We start from the raw sequence: 18,922 nt of genomic DNA on the forward strand, positions 1-18,922 counted from the left end.
TGGAGAGAGATGGTGTGTTACACTCCAAGGTGTTCCCCAGGTTTCCTTGCCATTGCTTCGGTCTTCCGACTCTCGTTTAGTAGTTGTAGAAAAGTACACTGCATTAGGCCTACAAAATGGGTATGGGGTGGAGAGAGATGGTGTGTTACACTCCAAGGTGTTCCCCAGGTTGCCTTTCCTGAGCTTCTATCTTCAGGCTCTCATTAAATTGTGGTTAAATGGAACAACTGCATTTGGCGTACTAGTTGGTTTGGGGCCTACTATCGGTGTCTGCCACTCCTTGCTGTTCTCCTGGTTTCCTGTCCTGAAATTCCATTTTCAGGCTCTCGTTAAGTAGTTGTTAATGTTAGACTGCATTTGGCCTACTAGTTGGGTTGGGGCCTACTATCGGTGTCTGCCACTCCTTGCTGTTCTCCTCCACTGAACAAAGCTGTGCCGCCTGTTTACTACGGTTGCCAATTTTGAACTGCATTTCGACTACTTACTGATTTGGCCCTACTCTCTGTGTCAGCCTCTCATTCCAGTTGTCCTCCACTGCAATGCCCCCTGGTTATTCCTGTTTTACCAATTTTGAACTGCATTTAGCCCACTTTATTCTTTGGGCCTATATCTGTGTTTCCACTTCATCGTGCCCATTGCCCAGCCAGTGATAGATGAGTCTGCTGGTACATTGACCCATAACGCAACATTCCCCGTGCATGCTACACAACAACATTGTGACCCTGCTGAAAGTCAGGTTGCTCTTCCCGCATACCATACCACCTTACACGGGGACAAAGAGGAAGGTGCAGATGAAAGTGCAGGTTCCTTCATCAGGTGGGGGGAGGAATACTAGTTGGCGACGTCACTGGCACAGGGCCTCTCATAGTACGCAAAAGTGTTGCTGCCGGTGGGAGGCGCCCCCGCCGTGCAAACACACCGCTGTACTTTGAGGGGCCCTGTGCCAGTGCCAATGCCAACAAGTGGGCCCCCCCCTGCTTGCTCAGGATCACAGCACTTGCAAAGTTGAAATACTTACCTCTCCCTGCTCCACTGCCGTGACGTGGTCCAGATTTCCTGGGCCCACTAATTACTTGAACCAGCCCTACCCCACACAACTTTAGCCAAATGACCCCCAATTTCAAATGCCTTCCAATTATTATAAGGTAAATTACGCTTGACAAGCTTCATTAAGAAGAATGGATGGTTTTGACATTAAAATGGGCACTCTAGGTGTTTTCCTGGCCCCCACTCACTGCCGACTATGCTGCCCCATTGACTTGCATTGGGTTTCGTGTTTCGGTCGATCCCGACTTTACGTCATAATCGGCCGATTTCACTCGACCCGACTTTTGAGATAGTCGGGTTTCGCGAAACCCGGCTCGACTCTAAAAAGGTCAAGGTCGCTCAACTCTAATCGGGAGTTGTTGGCTATGAAGTGGGCGTTTGAGGAGTGGCGACATTGGCTTGAGGGAGCTAAACACCGCGTTGTGGTCCTGACTGATCATAAGAATCTGATTTACCTCGAGTCGGCCAAGCGGCTGAATCCTAGATAGGCTCGATGGTCCCTGTTTTTCTCCTGTTTTGATTTTGTGGTCTCGTATCTTCCGGGATCTAAGAATGTTAAGGCTGATGCCCTCTCTAGGAGTTTTTCGCCTGATTCTCCTGGAGTCCTTGAGCCGGTTGGCATTCTTAAGGAAGGGGTGATTCTTTCTGCCATCTCCCCTGATTTGCGGCGGGTGCTTCAGGAATTTCAGGCTGATAAGCCTGACCGCTGTCCAGTGGGGAAGCTGTTTGTTCCTGATGGATGGACAAGTAAGGTGATTTCTGAGGTTCATTGTTCAGTGTTGGCTGGTCATCCTGGGATTTTTGGTACCAGAGATTTGGTTGCTAGGTCCTTTTGGTGGCCTTCCTTGTCGCGTGATGTCCGTGCTTTTGTGCAGTCCTGTGGGACTTGCGCCCGAGCCAAGCCTTGCTGTTCCCGCGCTAGTGAGTTGCTTTTGCTTTTGCCGGTCCCTGAGAGGCCCTGGACGCATATTTCCATGGATTTTATTTCGGATCTTCCTGTTTCCCAGAAGATGTCTGTTATCTGGATTGTTTGTGACCGGTTCTCTAAAATGGTCCATCTGGTACCTTTGCCTAAGTTGCCTTCCTCCTCAGATCTGGTTCCATTGTTTTTTCAGCATGTGGTTCGTTTGCATGGCATTCCAGAGAATATTGTGTCTGACAGAGGTTCTCAGTTTGTCTCTAGGTTTTGGCGAGCCTTTTGTGCTAGGATGGGCATTGATTTGTCTTTTTCTTCGGCGTTTCATCCTCAGACTAATGGCCAAACTGAGCAAACTAATCAGACCTTGGAGACCTATTTGAGATGCTTTGTGTCTGCTGATCAGGATGATTGGGTGTCTTTCTTGCCGTTGGCCGAGTTTGCCCTTAATAATCGGGCTAGTTCGGCTACTTTGGTTTCACCTTTCTTTTGTCATTTTGGTTTTTATCCTCGTTTTTCTTCTGGGCAGGTTGAGCCTTCTGATTGTCCTGGTGTTGATTCTGTGGTGGACAGGCTGCAGCAGATTTGGATTCATGTGATGGACAATTTGACATTGTCTCAGGAAAGGGCTCAACGTTTTGCTAACTGCCGTCGGTGTGTTGGTCCCCGGCTTCGTGTGGGGGATTTGGTTTGGTTGTCTTCTCGTCATGTTCCTATAAAGGTTTCTTCCCCTAAGTTTAAGCCTCGGTTTATTGGTCCTTATAAAATTTCTGAAATTATTAATCCGGTGACTTTTCGTTTGGCTCTTCCAGCCTCTTTTGCCATTCATAATGTTTTCCATAGATCTTTGTTGCGGATATATGTGGTGCCCGTTGTTCCCTCGGTTGACCCTCCTGCCCCGGTGTTGGTTGAGGGAGAGTTGGAATATGAGGTTGAGAAGATTTTGGATTCTCGTTTTTCGAGGTGGAGGCTTCAGTATCTTGTCAAGTCGAAGGGTTATGGCCAGGAGGATAATTCTTGGGTTGTTGCCTCCGATGTCCATGCCACCGATTTGGTTCATGCTTTTCACTTGGCTCGTCCTGATCGGCCTGGGGGCTCTGGTGAGGGTTCGGTGACCCCTCTGTTATGATAGGCAATTCAGTAACACAATGTACATAGCGATCAGAGCACATACAGTGATCTGACAATAACCCAAAATAATAGAACGAGCTCTGAGACGTGGAAACTCTGTAGACCGCAATTCCTGATCCTCTCCAAACACAACTAGAGGCAGCTGTGGATTGCGCCTAACGCTCCCTATGCAACTCGGCACAGCCTGAGAAACTAACTAGCCTGAAGATAGAAAAATAAGCCTACCTTGCCTCAGAGAAATACCCCAAAGGAAAAGGCAGCCCCCCACATATAATGACTGTGAGTAAGATGAAAAGACAAACGTAGGGATGAAATAGATTCAGCAAAGTGAGGCCCGATATTCTAGACAGAACGAGGATAGGAAAGATAACTTTGCGGTCTACACAAAACCCTAAAGAAAACCACGCAAAGGGGGCAAAAAGACCCTCCGTACCGAACTAACGGCACGGAGGTACACCCTTTGCGTCCCAGAGCTTCCAGCAAAACAAATAGACAAGCTGGACAGAAAAAATAGCAACAAATAGCAAAGAAGCACTTAGATATGCAGAGCAGCAGGCCACAGGAATGATCCAGAGAAACATAAGTCCAACACTGGAACATTGACAGGAAGCATGGATCAAAGCATCAGGTGGAGTTAAGTAGAGAAGCAGCTAACGACCTCACCAGATCACCTGAGGGAGGAAACTCAGAAGCTGCAGTACCACTTTCCTCCACAAATGGAAGCTCCCAGAGAGAATCAGCCGAAGTACCACTTGTGACCACAGGAGTGAACTCTGCCACAGAATTCACAACAGTACCCCCCCCTTGAGGAGGGGTCACCGAACCCTCACCAGAGCCCCCAGGCCGACCAGGATGAGCCACATGAAAGGCACGAACAAGATCGGGAGCATGGACATCAGAGGCAAAAACCCAGGAATTATCTTCCTGAGCATAACCCTTCCATTTAACCAGATACTGGAGTTTCCGTCTTGAAACACGAGAATCCAAAATCTTCTCCACAATATACTCCAATTCCCCCTCCACCAAAACCGGGGCAGGAGGCTCAACAGATGGGACCATAGGTGCCACGTATCTCCACAACAATGACCTATGGAATACGTTATGTATGGAAAAAGAATCTGGAAGGGTCAGACGAAAAGACACAGGATTAAGAACCTCAGAAATCCTATACGGACCAATAAAACGAGGTTTAAACTTAGGAGAGGAAACCTTCATAGGAATATGACGAGAAGATAACCAAACCAGATCCCCAACACGAAGTCGGGGACCCACACGGCGTCTGCGATTAGCGAAAAGTTGAGCCTTCTCCTGGGACAAGGTCACATTGTCCACTACCTGAGTCCAAATCTGCTGCAACCTGTCCACCACAGTATCCACACCAGGACAGTCCGAAAACTCAACCTGTCCTGAAGAGAAACGAGGATGGAACCCAGAATTGCAGAAAAACGGCGAAACCAAGGTAGCCGAGCTGGCCCGATTATTAAGGGCGAACTCAGCCAAAGGCAAAAAGGACACCCAGTCATCCTGATCAGCAGAAACAAAGCATCTCAGATATGTTTCCAAGGTCTGATTGGTTCGTTCGGTCTGGCCATTAGTCTGAGGATGGAAAGCCGAGGAAAAAGACAAGTCAATGCCCATCCTACCACAAAAGGCTCGCCAAAACCTCGAAACAAACTGGGAACCTCTGTCAGAAACAATATTCTCTGGAATGCCATGCAAACGAACCACATGCTGGAAGAACAAAGGCACCAAATCAGAGGAGGAAGGCAATTTAGACAAGGGTACCAGATGGACCATCTTAGAAAAGCGATCACAGACCACCCAAATGACTGACATCTTTTGAGAAACGGGAAGGTCAGAAATAAAATCCATAGAGATATGTGTCCAAGGCCTCTTCGGGACCGGCAAGGGCAAAAGCAACCCACTGGCACGAGAACAGCAGGGCTTAGCCCGAGCACAAATCCCACAGGACTGCACAAAAGTACGCACATCCCGCGACAGAGAGGGCCACCAAAAGGATCTAGCCACTAACTCTCTGGTACCAAAGATTCCAGGATGACCAGCCAACACCTAACAATGAAGTTCAGAGATAACTCTATTCGTCCACCTATCAGGGACAAACAGTTTCTCCACTGGGCAACGATTAGGTTTATTAGCCTGAAATTTTTGCAGCACCTGCCGCAAATCAGGGGAGATGGCAGACACAATTACTCCTTCCTTGAGGATACCCGCCGGCTCAGATAAACCCGGAGAGTCGGGCACAAAACTCCTAGACAGAGCATCCGCCTTCACATTTTTAGAGCCCGGAAGGTATGAAATCACAAAGTCAAAACGGGCAAAAAACAACGACCAACGAGCTTGTCTAGGATTCAAGCGCTTGGCAGACTCGTGATAAGTCAAGTTCTTATGATCAGTCAATACCACCACGCGATGCTTAGCTCCTTCAAGCCAATGACGCCACTCCTCGAATGCCCACTTCATGGCCAGCAACTCTCGGTTGCCCACATCATAATTTCGCTCAGCAGGCGAAAACTTCCTGGAAAAGAAAGCGCATGGTTTCATCACTGAGCAACCAGAACCTCTCTGTGACAAAACAGCCCCTGCTCCAATCTCAGAAGCATCAACTTCGACCTGGAACGGAAGAGAAACATCTGGTTGACACAACACAGGGGCAGAAGAAAAACGACGCTTCAACTCTTGAAAAGCTTCCACAGCAGCAGAAGACCAATTGACCAAATCAGCACCCTTCTTGGTCAAATCGGTCAATGGTTTGGCAACACTAGAAATATTGCAGATGAAGCGACGATAAAAATTAGCAAAGCCCAGGAACTTTTGCAGACTTTTCAGAGATGTCGGCTGAGTCCAATCATGGATGGCTTGGACCTTAACTGGATCCATCTCGATAGTAGAAGGGGAAAAGATGAACCCCCAAAAATGAAACCTTCTGCACACCAAAGAGACACTTTGATCCCTTCACAAACAAAGAATTAGCACGCAGGACCTGAAAAACCGTTCTGACCTGCTTCACATGAGACTCCCAATCATCCGAGAAGATCAAAATGTCATCCAAGTACACAATCAGGAATTTATCCAGGTACTCACGGAAGATGTCATGCATAAAGGATTGAAACACTGATGGAGCATTGGCAAGTCCGAACGGCATCACTAGATACTCAAAATGACCCTCGGGCGTATTAAATGCAGTTTTCCATTCATCGCCTTGCCTGATTCTCACCAGATTATACGCACCACGAAGATCTATATTAGTGAACCAACTAGCCCCCTTAATCCGAGCAAACAAATCAGATAACAATGGCAAGGGGTACTGAAATTTAACAGTGATCTTATTAAGAAGTCGGTAATCTATACATGGTCTCAGCGAACCATCCTTCTTGGCTACAAAAAAGAACCCTGCTCCTAATGGCGATGATGACGGGCGAATATGCCCCTTCTCCAGGGATTCCTTCACATAACTGCGCATAGCGGTGTGCTCAGGCACGGATAAATTAAACAGTCGACCTTTTGGGAATTTACTACCAGGAATCAAATTGATAGCACAATCACAATCCCTATGCGGAGGCAGGGCATCGGACTTGGGCTCATCAAATACATCCCGGTAATCAGACAAGAACTCTGGAACCTCAGAAGGGGTGGATGACGAAATTGACAGAAATGGAACATCACCATGGACCCCCTGACAACCCCAGCTGGACACCAACATGGAATTCCAATCCAATACTGGATTATGGGCTTGTAGCCATGGCAACCCCAACACGACCACATCATGCAGATTATGCAACACCAGAAAGTGAATAACCTCCTGATGTGCAAGAGCCATGCACATGGTCAGCTGGGTCCAGTATTGAGGCTTATTCTTGGCCAAAGATGTAGCATCAATTCCTCTCAATGGAATAGGACACTGCAAGGGCTCCAATAAAAACCCACAACGTTTAGCATAATCCAAGTCCATCAAATTCAGGGCAGCGCCTGAATCCACAAACGCCATGACAGAATACGACGACAAGGAGCATATCAAGGTAACGGACAGAAGAAATTTTGACTGTACAGTACCAATGGCGGCAGACCTAGCGAACCGCTTAGTGCGCTTAGGACAATCAGAGATAGCATGAGTGGAACCACCACAGTAGAAACACAGCCCATTCAGACGTCTGTGTTCTTGCCGTTCAACTCTGGTCATAGTCCTATTGCACTGCATAGGCTCAGGTTTAATCTCAGGTAATACCGCCAAATGGTACACAGATTTACGCTCACGCAAGCGTCGACCGATCTGAATGGCAAAGACATAGACTCATTCAAACCAGCGGGCATAGGAAATCCCACCATGACATCCTTAATGGCTTCAGAGAGACCCTTTCTGAAAATGGCTGCAAGCGCAGATTCATTCCATTGAGTGAGCACGGACCATTTTCTAAATTTCTGGCAATATAGCTCTATCTCATCCTGAGCCTGACAAAGAGCCAGCAAATTTTTTTTCTGCCTGATCTACTGAATTAGGCTCATCGTACAGCAATCCAAGCGCCAGGAAAAACGCATCGATATCACTCAATGCAGGATCTCCTGACGCAAGAGAAAATGCCCAGTCCTGAGGGTCGCCACGCAAAAAAGAAATGACGATCCTAACCTGTTGCGCTGGGTCACCAGAGGAGCGAGGTTTCAAAGCCAGAAACAGTTTACAATTATTCTTGAAACTCAGAAATTTAGTTCTATCTCCAAAAAAACAAATCTGGAATAGGAATTCTCGGTTCTAACAAAGAATTCTGAACCACAAAATTTTGAATATCTTGAACTCTTGCCGTGAGCTGATCTACACATGAAGACAGACCTTTAATGTCCATTGTAACACCTGTGTCCTGAACCACCCAAATGTCTAGGGGAAAAAAAAGACAAATCACAGTGCAAAGGAAAAAAAATGGTCTCAGAACTTCTTTTTTCCCTCTATTGAGAATCATTAGTACTTTTGGCTTCCTGTACTGTTATGATAGGCAATTCAGTAACACAATGTACATAGCGATCAGAGCACATACAGTGATCTGACAATAACCCAAAATAATAGAACGAGCTCTGAGACGTGGAAACTCTGTAGACCGCAATTCCTGATCCTCTCCAAACACAACTAGAGGCAGCTGTGGATTGCGCCTAACGCTCCCTATGCAACTCGGCACAGCCTGAGAAACTAACTAGCCTGAAGATAGAAAAATAAGCCTACCTTGCCTCAGAGAAATACCCCAAAGGAAAAGGCAGCCCCCCACATATAATGACTGTGAGTAAGATGAAAAGACAAACGTAGGGATGAAATAGATTCAGCAAAGTGAGGCCCGATATTCTAGACAGAACTAGGATAGGAAAGATAACTTTGCGGTCTACACAAAACCCTAAAGAAAACCACGCAAAGGGGGCAAAAAGACCCTCCGTACCGAACTAACGGCACGGAGGTACACCCTTTGCGTCCCAGAGCTTCCAGCAAAACAAATAGACAAGCTGGACAGAAAAAATAGCAACAAATAACAAAGAAGCACTTAGCTATGCAGAGCAGCAGGCCACAGGAATGATCCAGAGAAACACAAGTCCAACACTGGAATATTGACAGGAAGCATGGATCAAAGCATCAGGTGGAGTTAAGTAGAGAAGCAGCTAACGACCTCACCAGATCACCTGAGGGAGGAAACTCAGAAGCTGCAGTACCACTTTCCTCCACAAACGGAAGCTCCCAGAGAGAATCAGCCGAAGTACCACTTGTGACCACAGGAGTGAACTCTGCCACAGAATTCACAACACCCCTCCTCAAGGGGGGGTACTGTTGTGAATTCCGCTCTTGGGCTCCCTCCAGTGGTTGTAAGTGGCACTTTTGTGAGTTCTGCTCTTGGGCTCCCTCTTGTGGTTTCAAGTGGTATGGCTGCTCCTTGGATTTAGCTGTCAGCAGCTGCTTCCACTGATTGTCTTTTCTGCTCGGCTATTCATGCCTGGCTCTTTCCTTCAGCCAGTGCCACTTGTAAATGGTTCCTGGTTGGATTCACATCTCTTTGGATTTCCCTGTTATCCTGACCAGTTCAGCAAAGCTAAGTCCTTGCTTGCTCTTTTCTGTCCACAGATTGTGGACTTATCCGTTCTGTGCATTCAATGTTTGTCCAGCTTATCAGTATGGATTAATTCTGTGTTGCTGGAAGCTCTGGGAAACAGATTTACCCTCCACACCTTTAGTCAGGTGTGGAGATTTTTGTAAACTCTGTGTGGACTTTTTGTAGTGTTTTATACTGACCGCACAGTATTCCATCCTGTCCTTTCTATCTAGCTAGACTGGCCTCCTGTGCTCATCCTGGTTTCATTCTGTGTATGTCTTTTTCCCTCTCCTCTCACAGTCATTATTTGTGGGGGCTAATCTATCCTTTGGGGATTTTCTCTGAGGCAAGATAGCTTTCCTGTTTCTATCTTTAGGGGTAGTTAGCTCTTAGGCTGTGACGAGGTGCCTAGGGAGAGTTAGGAGCATCCCACGGCTACTTCTAGTGTTGTGTTGAGCTTAGGGACTGCGGTCAGTACAGATACCACTTCCTTCTGAGCTTGTTCCATGTTGCTCCTAAACCACCAGATCATAACACCCGGGCATGCTCAGAGTGCAAAGCAGGATTTAGTCCTAGCACCTACAAGGACCTTAGCTGCAGTATCTGATCATGTGACCCTCAATCTCCACTGAGAGATCTTACTCTGGGCATGCTCAGAACGTGAAAAGCAGGACTTAGACCCAGAAGCGTCTGCTCACCGCTGCCCAGCACTGACTTCAATGGCAGAAGCAGGAAATGCAGCAGTAACTCTCAGCACAGAGTCAGACTGAGCGAGACGCTGGGGTCGACGTCTCCGCTGAGCAGGCTCCACTGCGGCAGGAAAAGAATGGGAGACCGCAGCGGAGATGGCCCGAGATTCCCCCTGTGCAGAGGCAGGAACTCAACCCCTAACACTCATTAGCATAGGAAGCGGGGACATTTTAAAATATTATACAATAAAATATTGCCACACTGTTTTACCCTTACCCTGTGTTGACTGAGTAGTATTATGCCTATGGTAAAAGGAGAGCGGGCTTTCAGTGAGAAGATCCTTGGTCCAAATGGTCTTGAGACAGTGGACTAGAGCACCCACTGACCCCTGTGTCTCCACAGTTGCCATGACAGCCAAGGGTCTGTTGAAGACTCCCATGCCAGTCATTACGTTACTCCTGTGAAAGCCAGCCTGTGGCACTGCTGTGTATATTAAAAATTATAGTATGATTGCAGGTTCAAGCCCCCAAGAGAACTAATAAATACAGTGAAAAAAAAAGTATTTAACCCCTTTCTGCCATTAGACGTACTATTGCGTCCATGTGGGGTGGGCTTTTCTTCCCAAGGACGCAATAGTACGTCATATGCGATCGGCAGCGCTCACGGGGGGAGCGCCGCCGATCGCGGCCGGGTGTCAGCTGTTTATCGCAGCTGACATCCGGCACTATGTGCCAGGAGCGGTCACGGACCGCCCCCGGCACATTAACCCCCGGCACACCGCGATCAAAGATGATCGCGATGTGCCGGCGGTACAGGGAAGCACCGCGCAGGGAGGGGGCTCCCTGCGGGCTTCCCTGAGCCCCCCGCAGCAACGCGATGTGATCGCGTTGCTGCGAGGGTCTCACCTCCCTCCCTGCTCCCTCCAGCCCCGGATCCAAGATGGCCGCGGATCCGGGTCCTGCAGGGAGGGAGGTGGCTTCACAGAGCCTGCTCAGAGCAGGCACTGTGAAGCAGCCTGCACTCCTATCAGATCAGTGATCTGACAGAGTGCTGTGCAAACTGTCAGATCACTGATCTGTGATGTCCCCCCCTGGGACAAAGTAAAAAAGTAAAAAAAAAAAATTTCAAATGTGTAAAAAAAAATTAAAAAAAATATTCCAAAATAATGAAAAAAAAATAAAAATATTATTCCCATAAATACATTTCTTTATCTAAATAAAAAAAAAAAAACAATAAAAGTACACATATTTAGTATCGCCGCGTCCGTAACGGCCCGACCTATAAAACTGGCCCACTAGTTAACCCCTTCAGTAAACACCGTAAGAAAAAAAAAAAAAAAACGAGGCAAAAAACAACGCTTTATTATCATACCGCCGAACAAAAAGTGGAATAACACGCGATCAAAAAGACAGATATAACTAACCATGGTACCGCTGAAAACGTCATCTTGTCCCGCAAAAAACGAGCCGCCATACAGCATCATCAGCAAAAAAATAAAAAAGTTATAGCCCTGAGAATAAAGCGATGCAAAAATAATTATTTTTTCTATAAAATAGTTTTTATCGTATAAAAGCGCCAAAACATAAAAAAATGATATAAATGAGGTGTCGCTGTAATCGTACTGACCCGAAGAATAAAACTGCTTCATCAATTTTACCAAACGCGGAACGGTATAAACGCCTCCCCCAAAAGAAATTCATGAATAGCTGGTTTTTGGTCATTCTGCCTCACAAAAATCGGAATAAAAAGCGATCAAAAAATGTCACGTGCCCGAAAATGTTACCAATAAAAACATCAACTCGTCCCGCAAAAACCAAGACCTCACATGACTCTGTGGACCAGAATATAGAAAAATTATAGCTCTCAAAATGTGGTAACGCAAAAAATATTTTTTGCAATAAAAAGCGTCTTTCAGTGTGTGACGGCTGCCAATCATAAAAATCCGCTAAAAAACCCGCTATAAAAGTAAATCAAACCCCCCTTCATCACCCCCTTAGTTAGGGAAAAATTAAAAAAATGTATTTATTTCCATTTTCCCATTAGGGCTAGGGTTAGAGTTAGGGCTAGGGTTAGGGCTAGGGCTAGGGTTAGGGCTAGGGTTAGGGCTAGGGTTAGGGTTAGGGCTAGGGCTAGGGTTAGGGTTAGGGCTAGGGTTAGGGCTAGGGTTAGGGCTAGGGTTAGGGCTAGGGTTAGGGCTAGGGTTAGGATTAGGGTTAGGGCTAGGGTTAGGGCTAGGGCTACAGTTTGGGTTGGGGCTAAAGTTACAGTTAGGGTTTAGATTACATTTACGGTTGGGAATAGGGTTGGGATTAGGGTTAGGGGTGTGTCAGGGTTAGAGGTGTTGTTAGGGTTACTGTTGGGATTAGGGTTAGGGATGTGTTTGGATTAGGGTTTCAGTTATAATTGGGGGGTTTCCACTGTTTAGGCACATCAGGGGCTCTCCAAACGCGACATGGCGTCCGATCTCAATTCCAGCCAATTCTGCGTTGAAAAAGTAAAACAGTGCTTCTTCCCTTCCGAGCTCTCCCGTGTGCCCAAACAGGGGTTTACCCCAACATATGGGGTATCAGCGTACTCAGGACAAATAGGACAACAACTTTTGGGGTCCAATTTCTCCTGCTACCCTTGGGAAAATACAAAACTCGGGGCTAAAACATATTTTTTGTGGGGAAAAAAAAGATTTTTTATTTTCACGGCTCTGCGTTATAAACTGTAGTGAAACACTTGGGGGTTCAAAGTTCTCACAACACATCTAGATTAGTTCCCTGGGGGGTCTAGTTTCCAATATGGGGTCACTTGTGGGGGGTTTCTACTGTTTAGGTACATTAGGGGTTCTGCAAACGCAATGTGACGTCTGCAGACCATTCCATCTAAGTCTGCATTCCAAATGGCGCTCCTTCCCTTCCGAGCTCTGCCATGCGCTCAAACGTTGGTTTCCCCCAACATACGGGGTATCAGCGTACTCAGGACAAATTGGACAACAACTTTTGGGGTCGAATTTCTCCTCTTACCCTCGGGAAAATACAAAACTGGGGGCTAAAAAATAATTTTGGGGGGAAAGATTTTTTTTTTTAATTTTCACGGCTCTGCGTTACAAACTGTAGTGAAACACTTGGGGGTTCAAAGATATCACAACACATCTAGATGAGTTCCTTAGGGGGTCTAGTTTCCAAAATGGTGTCACTTGTGGGAGGTTTCTACTGTTTAGGTACATTAGGGGCTCTGCAAATGCAATGTGACACCTGCAGACCATTCCATCTAAGTCCTCATTCCAAATGGAGCTCCTTCCCTTCCGAGCCCTCCCATGCGCCCAAACAGTGGTTCCCCCCCACATATGGGGTATCAGCGCACTCAGGACAAATTGGACAACAAATTGTGGGGTCGAATTTCTCCTTTTACCCTCGGGAAAATACAAAACTGGGGGCTAAAAAATAATTTTTGTGGGAAAAAATTTTTTTTTTATTTTTACGGCTCTCCATTATAAACTTCTGTGAAGCCCTTGGTGGGTCAAAGCGCTCAGCACACATCTAGATAAGTTCCTAAGGGGGTCTACTTTCCAAAATGGTGTCACTTGTGGGGGGTTTCTACTGTTTAGGTACATTAGGGGCTCTGCAAACGCAATGTGACACCTGCAGACCATTCCATCTAAGTCTGCATTCAAATGGCACTCCTTCCCTTCTGAGCCCTCCCATGTGCCCAAACAGTGGTTCCCCCCACATATGGTGTATCATCGCACTCAGGACAAATTGGGCAACAAATTTTGGGGTCCAATTTCTCCTGTTACCCTCAGGAAAATACAAAACTGGGGGCTAAAAAAATAATTTTTGTGGGAAAAAAATTTTGTTTTATTTTTACGGCTCTGCATTATAAACTTCTGTGAAGCACTTGGTGGGTCAAAGTGCTCACCACACCTCTAGATAAGTTCCTTAGGGGGTCTACTTTCCAAAATGGTGTCATTTGTGGGGGGTTTCAATGTTTAGGCACATCAGTGGCTCTTCAAACGCAACATGGCGTCCCATCTCAATTCCTGTCAATTTAGCTTTGAAAAGTCAAACGGCGCTCCTTCCCTTCCGAGCTCTCCCATCCACCCAAACAGTGGTTTACCCCCACATATGGGGTATCCGCGTACTCAGGACAAATTGTACAACAACTTTTGGGGTCCAATTTCTTCTCTTACCCTTGGGAAAATAAAAAATTGGGGGCAAAAAGATAATTTTTGTGAAAAAATATGATTTTTTATTTTTACGGTTCTACATTATAAACTTCTGTGAAGCACTTGGTGGGTCAAAGTGCTCACCACACCTCTAGATAAGTTCCTTAGGGGGTCTACTTTCCAAAATGGTGTCACTTGTGGGGGGTTTCAATGTTTAGGCACATCAGTGGCTCTTCAAACGCAACATGACGTCCCATCTCAATTCCTGTCAATTTTGCATTGAAAAGTCAAACGGCGCTCCTTCCCTTCCGAGCTCTCCCATCCGCCCAAACAGTGGTTTACCCCCACATATGGGCTATCAGCGTACTCAGGACAAATTGTACAACAACTTTTGGGGTCCAATTTCTTCTCTTACCCTTGGGAAAATAAAAAATTGGGGGCGAAAAGATAATTTTTGTGAAAAAATATGATTTTTTATTTTTACGGTTCTACATTATAAACTTCTGTGAAGCACTTGTTGGGTCAAAGTGCTCACCACACCTCTAGATAAGTTCCTTAGGGGGTCTACTTTCCAAAATGGTGTCACTTGTGGGGGGTTTCAATGTTTAGCCACATCAGGGGCTCTCCAAACGAAACATGGCGTCCCATCTCAATTCCAGTCAATTTTGCATTGAAAAGTCAAATGGCGCTCCTTCGCTTCCGAGCTCTGCCATGCGCCCAAACAGTGGTTTACCCCCACATGTGGGGTATTGGCATACTCAGGACAAATTGTACAACAATGTTTGGGGTCCATTTTCTCCTGTTACCCTTGGTAAAATAAAACAAATTGGAGCTGAATTACATTTTTTGTGAAAAAAAGTTAAATGTTCATTTTTATTTAAACATTCAAAAAATTCCTGTGAAGCACCAGAAGGGTTAATAAACTTCTTGAATATGGTTTTGAGCACCTTGAGGGGTGTAGTTTTTAGAATGGTGTCACACTTGGGTATTTTCTATCATATAGACCCCTCAAAATGACTTCAAATGAGATGTGGTCCCTAAAATAAAATGGTGTTGTAGAAATGAGAAATTGCTGGTCAACTTTTAACCCTTATAACTCCCTAACAAAAAAAAATTTTGGTTCCAAAATTGTGCTGATGTAAAGTAGACATGTGGGAAATGTTACTTATTAAGTATTTTGTGTGACATATCTCTGTGATTTAATTGCATAAAAATTCAAAGTTGGAAAATTGCGAAATTTTCATAATTGTCGCCAAATTTCCGTTTTTTTCACAAATAAACGCAGGTACTATCAAATAATTTTTACCATTGTCATGAAGTACAATATGTCACGAGAAAACAATGTCAGAATCACCAAGATCCATTGAAGCGTTCCAGAGTTATAACCTCATAAAGGGACAGTGGTCAGAATTGTAAAAATTGGCCCGGTCATTAACGTGCAAACCACCCTTGGGGGTAAAGGGGTTAAAAATATGAAAAAAAAATGAAAGGAATATAAAAGTTCAAATCACACCTCTTTTGCACATATATTTGATATCGCTTCATTCGTAAAAAATTCTGTCTACCAATATGTTAAATAAATTAATCCAATCAGTAAATGGCATAATGAGAAAATAAAATCGAAAAGCCATAATAATATTTTTTGCATGCCTCAGCATTGTAAGTATTTGTAATTTTTTTCCTGCTTTCCAGTGCATCACATGATACAATGAAAGGTGTCATTCACAATTACAATTCTTCTTCCAGAAAAATTAAAAAGTTGAGTTGGAATGCAACTAATTCTCAGCAATTCCACCATTGTCTTTATGGTATTTTTCCCCTCACTGGTATAACTAAGTCATCTTAATCAGCAGCTGCACCCTAACTCTTTTTCATCTGGCTAATTGATAGCTTCATCTGGCTAATTGATAGATACTGTTTATGGATAAAAAGTTGTTAATCTGCAGTGGGTGGCAGGCAGTGTCGGACTGGGGTGCCAAGGACCCACCAGTAACATTGACTTTGGGGCCCCACTTTTCACCTGCATACAAACATTACACTACCCTTGTTCACAAATGTACCTATATCTCTACATAATAATAAAAACGGGATAGTTTGGTTAATGAATGAGATGCTGCTTTATTTTTGTACAGAGTGAATCATGTGAATTATGCCAAGTACTGCCCATACAGTGGGGTTGGGTGCCCAGATCTGCACAGGGGCCCACCGGGGGATGCCCCTGTTACCCTATGGGTCAGTCCGAGCCTGGTGGCAGGTATGGGTCTAGTTCATAAATGCTGAGGCCTTGGCTCTTTATACACCTCCCTCCAGTAAGCTGATGTTTCTTATGTTGTTTTGGTTTCCCTAAATTCCAGGATGTTCTGTTATCTTTCCAATATGGCGAATGTAGTAACAACATTACATTAAATACACATTAAAGTACCTAAGTAGAATGGAGCCGTAAAGATTGTGCACGTTGTATAACATTTGCGATTTTTCTTTCTTTCATTTGCACTTTTGAGTCTTTAGGATTATAGCAATTAACTGATTCTGTTAACATTCCATTTTACAAAAGGGAACCAATTTCCTCATGCTGCACAATACTTGTCTGTAAATCTCATACTATCAATAACAATTATCACATTCCCAATATAGCACCAAATTGAGAGCTGACACATATTGACGCAGAAATCAGAACACGTTTTCGTTAATCTTTTTATTCTTTTCCATTGTAGAGAATGTTCCATTTCTCATGTTTCCGGTTAATGCTCAGAAGCATTTTCTATAGATGATGGAAGGACCATGTTCATCATATTCACTCCTGTGTAGCCAAAGTGGTTGGAAGGAGTGTAGAGATGCCAATATGGAGCCACGTCTCCAGACACAAAATTGTCGATCAGGCCAAGCTGAAATGCTAGATTTCTGATGACCAGACAACTTGTTCAGTTCCTTTTGAAAGCGTTCAAAAAATCCTTGAAGCATAGTCGTGCCTCCACCAAGCAAAATGTTGTTGACCATGGTTTCCTTAAAACTAGCATCACAATTACTAATACAAGTCATGGTCATGTTTTGAAGACTTGGTTCAGTAGAGTCTATTAAGGATGGCTGGAAGAGTGCTTCAGTACATATGAACCTTTCCTTTTTTATAGTAATTTCTTGTCCATCGGTAAATTTATATGCTGGTTGGTGTTTGATTTGTGGCAAACATATCTCTTCATTAAAATCAAAGGAGACGTAACAAAATTTGTGCTTTACATTTTCTATAATGTCCAAGTGTTCTTCATTAAATGTATACCCCCTTGCTTTCAAAATCTGCATTAAGTATTTTGTAATGTCTGCTCCTGCATAATCTGCGCTGCATGTAAAAGTAGGCTGAACGTTTCCTTCAATTATAGGGACCGCATAAGACATGCCATGGCCACATTCAACAACAAGTCCGGATGTCTTTCCGTATGAGTACATTGATAGACTTGACTGATTGGCTATTTGGAAAGCTGGGACATTGAAGGTCTCAAACATCATCTCTGCATATTTCTCTCTGTTGGTTGATGGACTCAGTGGAGGATCGGACAACAAAACAGCATGCTCCTCTGATGGAATCTTCATCTCCTTAACAAAAAGGTATTCTAAGATTGCCTCTACACTATCCCATTCCACGACTGTACCATGTCTAAGAGGATTTACAAGCTTTTGAGAGACGCTGGAATAAGTCTCTTTTTCATTGCCAATGAAGTGTTCTTTCCAGTTGTCTCCTGTTTTAGAAGTCTCTCTGAGAGGTATTCCAAGTGTAGATGATACAACAAATGAAGGCTTTGGTTCCCCTGCATATCCAATTTTGCAAGAACGTGTTCCTATATCAATTATTACTGCCCTTGTTTCTTTCACATCTTTTTGTTCTATCTTGTTTACTACTTCTGTGCTTGATTTGTTGCTAATTATCAAAGATTTCTTAGCGATACCTTGCAGAACGGTAGCTGTTGGCCATACCTTCAGATCTAAGCTTGCTCTAGAAGTCATGTTACAGTGCCTCCTGCTTCACTCCACTGATAAACTATGCATCAGTTAAACATAGGTAGGATCTGTTTCTTCTATTTCTAATGCTATGATGTCACAAAGAATTCTCATACTGTATGTCACAAGGCAGCCAGTACAAAACATTGTGACAATCTAACACACACCTGAAAACCAATATAATATAAATTGGTATCTGTTTATTTTACTTACATATACAGTACCAACATATTCCTCAGCGCTTTACATACATTATCATCGCTGTCCCCAATGGTACTCACAATCTAAATTCCCTATCTGTATGTCTTTGGAGTGTGGGAGGAAACCGGAGAACCCGGAGGAAACCCTTCATACAGTATAATGCATTCCACATAGTCCTTGATACAGTATAATGCACTCCTCATAGTCTTTGATACAGCATAATGCACTCTCCATAGTTCTTGGTACAGTATAGTGCACTCCCCATAGTCTGCCATACAGTATAATGCACTACCCATAGTCCTCCATACAGTATAATGCACCCATAGTCCTCCATCCAGTATAATGCAGCCCCCATATAGTAGATACAGTATAATACACAACCTATAGTCCTTGATAGAATATAATGCAGCCCCCATATAGTGTAATGTACTCAACATAGTCCTCAATAGAGTAGAATGCCGCCCCATAGATTACACATATTATAATGCCACCCCATAGAGTATAATGCCGCCCCAAAGAATATAATGCCACCCCATAGAGTATAATGCAGATGCACAGAATATAATGCAGACCAATTAAAGTATAATGCTGTCCCCAAAAAGTATAACACATCCCCCATAGAGTATAATGCCGCTCCACAGAGTATAATACTGCCCCATAGAATATAATGCAGCCCCATTTAAGTATGATGCAGCCCCCATAGAGTATAATGTATCC

At 44.5% G+C, this 18,922-nt stretch overlaps 1 protein-coding gene across 1 annotated transcript; it reads right to left on the reverse strand.

Annotated features, from left to right (window-relative positions):
• Positions 1-16,762: 16,762 nt before the first annotated feature.
• Positions 16,763-18,010, reverse strand: LOC138662249 (actin-like protein 7A). Its single transcript, XM_069747670.1, has one exon. It carries the CDS (start codon positions 18,008-18,010, stop codon positions 16,763-16,765), a length of 1,248 nt encoding a protein of 415 aa, XP_069603771.1.
• Positions 18,011-18,922: the final 912 nt, after the last annotated feature.

This window comes from Ranitomeya imitator, chromosome 1 (genome assembly GCF_032444005.1).
Source record: "Ranitomeya imitator isolate aRanImi1 chromosome 1, aRanImi1.pri, whole genome shotgun sequence".
Taxonomy (NCBI): Eukaryota; Metazoa; Chordata; class Amphibia; order Anura; family Dendrobatidae; genus Ranitomeya; species Ranitomeya imitator.

Bases quoted from the DNA above. Each gene is read 5' to 3' on its own strand.
- LOC138662249 (XM_069747670.1), bottom strand. From the start codon at position 18,010: ATGACTTCTAGAGCAAGCTTAGATCTGAAGGTATGGCCAACAGCTACC.